Source organism: Limulus polyphemus, unplaced genomic scaffold (genome assembly GCF_000517525.1).
Source record: "Limulus polyphemus unplaced genomic scaffold, Limulus_polyphemus-2.1.2 Scaffold5183, whole genome shotgun sequence".
NCBI lineage: Eukaryota > Metazoa > Arthropoda > Merostomata > Xiphosura > Limulidae > Limulus > Limulus polyphemus.
In genome coordinates, this window is record NW_013670793.1 from 1 (window position 1) to 7439 (window position 7439).

General features: G+C 33.2%; 1 protein-coding gene across 2 annotated transcripts in view; it reads left to right on the plus strand.

Annotated features, from left to right (window-relative positions):
• The first annotated feature begins 4421 nt into the window (after window positions 1–4421).
• LOC111089077 (protein trachealess-like) overlaps window positions 4422–7439 on the plus strand; it is a 36817-nt gene continuing 33799 nt past the window's right edge. The window contains exons 1-2 of one of the 2 annotated variants that reach the window (XM_022400834.1): window positions 4422–4627; window positions 6256–6306. In XM_022400834.1, coding sequence (XP_022256542.1) covers window positions 4485–4627; window positions 6256–6306 — 194 coding nt within the window. In that variant the 5' untranslated portion in view covers window positions 4422–4484. The remainder of the gene's footprint in view (window positions 4628–6255; window positions 6307–7439) is intronic. The other variant, XM_022400835.1, reaches the window with a different exon arrangement.

Here is a 7439-nt window from a genome sequence, read left to right on the forward strand (position 1 = left end):
GCTAGCAGTGAAGGGAATTAAGTTAGTTAATTAGTAATAAACCAGAGAATAGTCGCTAGCAGTGAAGGGAATTAAGTTAGTTAATTAGTAATAAACCAGAGAATAGTCGCTAGCAGTGAAGGGAATTAAGTTAGTTAATTGGTAATAAACCAGAGAATAGTCGCTAGTAGTGAAGGGAATTAAGTTAGTTAATTAGTAATAAACCAGAGAATAGTCGCTAGTAGTGAAGGGAATTAAGTTAGTTAATTGGTAATAAACCTGAGAATAGTCGCTAGCAGTGAAGGGAATTAAATTAGTTATTAGTAATACAACGAAGAACTTGCGATGGAAAAATTGTAGTTTTGTTTTTAAGCGCAAACTACATAAAGGGCTATTCACTGTGCCCGTCGTAGGTTTCGACCCCTGAATAAATATATATGAATATTCAATGACGAGAAACCCACTTTGAAACTAATTAGGGTTGGAGACGGCTTGAATGGGTAATGAAGAAAAACTTTAATTTAAGTTTAACATAAGTGATGATGACAAATCCTTGTCGAAATGTTGTACATTTGACATTTGCTGTTATGTTAAAGTTTTTCTTCATTACCTATTCCAGCTGTCTTCAACCATTATATATGAACATATTTTACCATTTTCTGTATTGCATCAGGCAATTTCTCAGCTCTGGACAGACCTGATAAGATAATTATGTAAAACTGCAACTACAGATATACGCGCAAACAAATATGCGATCGCGCAGCAAAACTGTAACAAAATAATGTAAAATTATACTATGTATAAAAAAGTCTAAATGTCTGTGGCCATAACACCTAAAAGTATTAGATATTTTCCGTCAATGAGATATAATCAAAACAGCAAATACAAAACTAAAAAGCCAGCTACAGATTTGATAAGAGGTTAGAATCTGCGTTCCAGAGCCCACAACATCCTATATTTCACTACGACTCACCGTCTGTACCCGGTTGTGGGCATGATAATATTCCCTGAAGCCATGAAAATAGAAATATGATATCATCAACCACTCTTGATTTCTCTAAAAACATACCACCCAACCTCCACTCTTTTTTTTTATATTTCTAATGATACGTGATGTTGTATATTTAGTTTTGTAATATAACATATGGTGTTATAATCTATAAACCCACCTCTGTAGTTCTGGTACTCCTCCCTACCTCCTCCTTAATGTATGTTTCTAGGATTGACTATCCTGCCCACAACCGGCTGTAGACGGTGAGTGGTAGTGGGATCTGGGCCAAGATCTTAACCCTGTTATTTTGATTGTGTCGGAATATACCCAATATGTTACGGTGCTATAGCCGCATATATTTTCACTTTAGAATGATACCATACATTGTTTTGATACAATTTTGCTGGCACGATGATATATTTGTTGGCGAGTAAATCTGCAATAAAAATGCTTTCTACATAATTATCGTGTCAGGGCTATGTAGAGCTGAGTAATCGCCTGTGTGCCTTCGATGTAACACAGATAACTGTGAAATATATCCATATGTGTGTGTGTTATTATCCTTGTGAAGAATGAAGAATGACTAGTTTATTTATGCGTAATTTAGGAATCTTTTAGTGGGGTAGGATCTAAAAGAGAGTATTTTACAGACTCTTTGAATATCGTTTTTAATCTCTGTGATAACTTTAACTTTTTTATTTAGACTAACCCATACACACAAACACACACTGGAAACTATTAGTGAAGCACTATGATTTGACACAGTGATAATGTGTATGTTGAACGGTATTATATACAGTATAATAAATATTTTCAATATGTACTTAGTAAAACTGGCCTTTATTTTGTTTCGAAGGTGCCATGACAAACGCTAAAGGATTGACACAAGAATCACCTGTTTATTCAGAATAACAGAGACTCTTGTCATCCTTCTAATTTTTTGTTTCATAATTTCATGCATTTTGAACTGATAGACTAGAAAAAGGCAATTAATCAACAGCATCCACCGCCAATTCCTGGGTAACTCTTATATCATTAAATAGTGTGACTTGACTGTCAATTTTATACTGTATTCACGGCCCCAAAGTACTACAGATCACGCTTTTGTAGAAAGGGATTCCGAACCGTTAACCCTCGGATGTTCAGTCCGAACACGCTAACCACAGGGCACCCTCGCCCCGCCTCGGTAATCTGAGAATGAGTCAATCATTTCTGCATAAGAATGATTCAATAATTATTTTTTTATATTGTAGTCATAGTAGAGGATTATGCTTTAATGATATTGAGAGACAGATTTGATTACATCTGAATTTTTGGATTCCTATGTGACGTTATAGCAATCAAAAATGTCGAACACAATGAAATGGTCAAATCGTACATGGATTTATATTATTATTTCTTTCATCATTGATAAAAAAAACAGCATTGAATTAACGGATTATGCACTTATGATAGAGGTGGCAGAATCTACCAACATAGAGTCTTGACTTATACAGCACCTATGATTCCCTTTTTTATGGTCCATTCAGAGATGGTCTAAGTGTACAACATTTCCACACAAGTGATGTTGCGAAAGGAACTCGGCGTTGTCAAATTGATATGATTAAGCACACGAACAACAGAGAAAATGAAGAGTACTTAACAGGAACTTTGATGATAAGTTATGTGTGGCTGCTGATATCCTTAGTCCTTCGCGGAAATGTGTTGGCTGTTATCTCATATTATTAACCTAAAAAAAGAAAAAACTTTCATATAATCGGGTACTTCATGGGACAAGTGTAGACATATTGATGAAGTTATTATTCGTAAGAGAAAGGTGGTTATTTAGTGTATAAATTCTGAAGTATTGTTCTCATTGTACAGGATCCAATAAATCTAATTTTTAAATTTCAGTTCTACAAGGCCTTTAAGAAAGTTAAACAAATATTTGCATTTTTTAAACGGTGAACGACTCTATTTTTTCAAGAGTCACGAATTCACATGTTTTACATATTCTGTAGACATTTTCTGATTTTAATCGTTAGTACATTATTACAAACGTTCTTCCTCATACTTACTATTACTACCTGTAGTGTTAACATACAGAAATTATGATATTAGGCTTATACTACGTGTTCTATTGGTCTTTACAGATGTTCTTTCTATTATCTACTATAATTACAAGATGTGCTAGTATGCCAGTGTTTTTTACTGTTATTACTTCATCAGCTAGTTTACAGACGCTTTTCTTGATGTTTACCAGTATTACATATTCTGTTGGTGTGTTAAGTTTTTAATTTTTACTGTTGTTACATTATCTATTATTCTCCAGCGTTTTCCCTGATGTTTACTAATTTTTATATCAGAAGTTTGTATCTCAGGTTTGAAGAACACGTTAGATTTGACAAATTTCGCATGTTTGTAATAGTCAAATTGCGAATGAATTAGATTAGAATTTTAAATAATGTTATTGCCTGATGTACGGATGGAAGTGAATAAAGTACTCAGGTTATTATAAAGGACTTTCAAAGAAATTTGAATTTTGCCCATAGTATTGGTTTATTGTAGATATATACTTGTTAATACTGCCGTTTACTATTAAGTGCTGGATAACATTGCTGTTTAGTAACATTGCTGTATATAGTGAACCTATAACCACTGGATAACAACGCTGTTCAAAAATTTAAATATACAGACAGTTATTAAACAGGTTGTACTGGGTAATGATATATATATATATTCTTTCCTGAGAACTTTGAATTTCAACTCCTAAAGTTCTTTGACATTTTTGGTTTCTTATAAGCTTAATAAACTTAAATCTTGAACTGCTGTTTTAAAGATCATCAAGACTTGAAGTGGTATAATACATCTATATGTTTAGCATAGGATATTTTAAAATTATTTTCGTATGTTATTATCTTTGCTACCTTGAACCCTGTCTTTAGTGCTAAGTGTCTAGATGTTATCTCTCCAAAAATACATGACTTCAGTTGTTTAATTCAAAATGATTTGCTGATCACTGTAAAATATTCAAGTAAAAAAAAACATATTTTCTGTATTTATTTTTTTGATCGTATAAGATCAAATAATGTCATGGAATCTATTGTTAATTTTGAATTTTCTCCACATTTTATGAGCTTGGCGATCACATACATAGTCAAAAATGAACAATTATTCATTCCAGAATTAAAAGGAATATTGTTCAATGATATTTGAAAAATGTTAATTTTTATTTTGTTTTATTTTTACTGAGGGGGGGGACTGGGCTGAATTTGTTTTTGAACCAGTTGGTGAGGAGGGATCAACCTATCAGCAGAAGTTGCATCAGGCCACGAGAGCGCGTGATCGAAATACGCTGGTTACTTTATGCCTGCCGTGGCACGCGCTCTTGGCGTACTTTTGTCGCCAGTGTGTACACGTTACGAAGTTGTGCGCAGGTATAAAACACACAAATCTTCACATCGCAGAACAGCGGTTGCTGACCTGGCTAGTAATCGTGGGATCCCCTTTTCTCGGGCTCCTACTGTCTGTCCTGATGCTGATGCTGCGTTCCCATCCCCACCCTTCCACCTCAGGGTTAGGTGAAGGTTTGTCTCTGACTTCAAGCCATAGTTTGGTCAGTGACCCCACAGGATACAACCCATTTTTGACGGAGCAGCCCCCTTTTGCTCACTCATGGTCAGTATTTCAGTGCATTTTATTGATTCAATGGGAAATTTAGCATACAGTAGCTTATCTAGAATAACTGAATTGATGTAAAACATAAAAATCACACTGGGTTTCCTTTGGTATTTATTGTAAAATATGTTTTGCATTATTATAATGAAACCAAGAGACTATAGGTGTTACATAACTAAAATATTTTCAGCATTTACTCTTTAAATCATTATAATAGAAAGTACTTTCATAACTTTGATTTGTTTTGGAAATAGCACTTTTGGCCCGCCTTAGTGAAGTTTAAAATGTACCGTAGAGCTGTTATCATTCATTTATTGCTATATATACTACGTATTTCGAAAGAAAATCACGTTCAGTTGAAAAAATAAACATAATGTACCGGGAAACAAACTTCCTTTTGTTATGTACTTAGCGTCTATAATCTGTAAACTCCAGCAAACGCATCGTAGGCTTCCTTATCGAAACACTAAAGTTTCAGATTACTGTACTTCCTTAAGGGCTTTACTTTGTAGAATTCTTCCTAGGCAATGAATCTCTCAAAATAAAGTGGTGCCACATGCTCATTAAACATTCTCAACCCCCTCCACCCTCTAGTTGAAATATTTGGTAAAACTTGCCCTATTTCTAAACACGTGTGGAGTTTTCTTCACTAAATATTACCATGCTCATACTTAATTTCAGATATTTCTTGTTTACAACAGAACACTGATTACAGCTGTATGTATTTTATCCTGCATTACATGCTAAGATAATTTTTTTAAGTCATCCAAATACATTTGACCTTGCCTTTTTATTATATACAGTAACATACAACGGCATACGTTACCCTGCCTGAGCATTACATACTGTAACATACAGCGGCTTACTTGACCCTGTCTGTTCATTATATACTGTAACATACAACGGCTTACTTGACCCTGTCTGTTCATTATATACTGTAGCATACAAAGGCTTACTTTCCCCTGCTGGTGCATTATATACTGTAATATACAATGGCTTACTTGACCCTGCCCGTTCATTATATAATGTGACATACAACGGCTTACTTGACCCTGCCTATTCATTATAAACTGTTACGTACAACGGCTTACTTGACCCTGCTTCATTCTGGATCATTTGTTAGTTGAATTTTAACAATAAGACATCTTTCACCATTAAAACACACCATTTTCTTTAAATTCGCGGATTGCTATGTTTTTTTCTTTTTAGTTTGTTTTCCTATATTATGCTGCCCCCCTCAACTTTTGTATTAACTTATTCTCTCACGGTTCCACTTTTATCCTCACGTGTTTTTCTGCTTTTCAAATGATTGGAATGTGCCAGAAGCCAGCTTATAGAAAAGTGTGAAACGGTAAAACACGTGTTGTAATTTGAACGTTTAAGCATTCGGTAAACCAAAATGAATAATAGGTGTGATTTTGTGTCAATAATAAGGAAGTATTTGAACATTTTAGCTGTCAGTCAGAGTTTTAAAGAAATATAGATTAACAGCAAAAGAAACGACTTTTGTTGGAACTTTAAGTATTCATACCGAAAGGAACTTTGTAGTTTGCTGTAAAAAATAGTGATTTACATATACTATGAAATGAAAGTTTTATATTACATTTGACTTTTCCGTTTTGTTTCAGTTGGGACACGGCTCTAGACTTCCAGACATGCAACAATTCTAATTCTCTCTGGTAACTGGCATTTTTTTCACTTTAAAAACAAAAACAATAAAAAAACATTTAATCACAAAAAAATCTATAATGACTTGTAACACATCCACAGATAATTCAGATTATTTTTTAAAGAATATTTTGTTGAAAAAAAGTTCCTTTTGGTGCGAATACCCTTATAATACAAGTTTGTCAAATTTTGCTTCCTTCAATTTTCCATATTCAAATATAGTTATGTGTCATTAGCCAAGTCAGCACGTGACCGATAAACATCACATGCGGTGAATGGTCGTACCCAAAGATTGGTGTTATTTTAAGGCACTCCATTTTATATTCAAACTATAATGAAACTTTTCTCTAAAATGAGCATTTAAATATTGTTGGTAGACACAAAGGAAGATGGGGCTTCTTTAATATAGTATCGTCGAATTTGCCATTCTAGAAACGATTGAGTATGTTTGACTATACAGGTTTAAATCATAATTCTATGCTTAACATAGTAAATAAATTATATTAAAATAACATATTTTGAATTTGTTCACCATATTCTATATTATATTGGTTCGTAAGATTTTTTTCCCAGAATAACAATAACGGGTTGATTGTTTTACGGCTAACCTAACATTATTGTATAATTAATTATTTGACCATCATAACACAGTACTTTGCCCAATCGTAACTTAGATGAAACAGTCCGTATATTATACAATTACTACAACATCATTTCGTCGTAATACAAGGTTTCTTGTAGTACTAAATTACTTATATATTGATATTCTAAGTTAATTGTTAAACAAGTACAAATTGATTTTATTACAATTGCTTTATATAACCTGTTTTACTTATGTTCTGTAAAATCTTAACATGGGCAACTTTTCTTCCAGTCTTAAAATACGTTAACAAGACCACTTGTGTGTATGTTGAATACACTAATTAACTGAACTTCAATATTACATTCAGCTATCATCTATCGTGTTTAGTTTTCTGATGCCGAGATATAAACAGCCTGTGTTAAAATTAAAATAAGTAATAATGTATTAGGTCGTCAAGAAATTAATGTCGCTTTTGTTTAGATGAAAAAACCCGAACAACTTATATATCAAAACAAAACATTTATAAAATGAAATAGTCTCCATTGTTATCGATGATGCTTT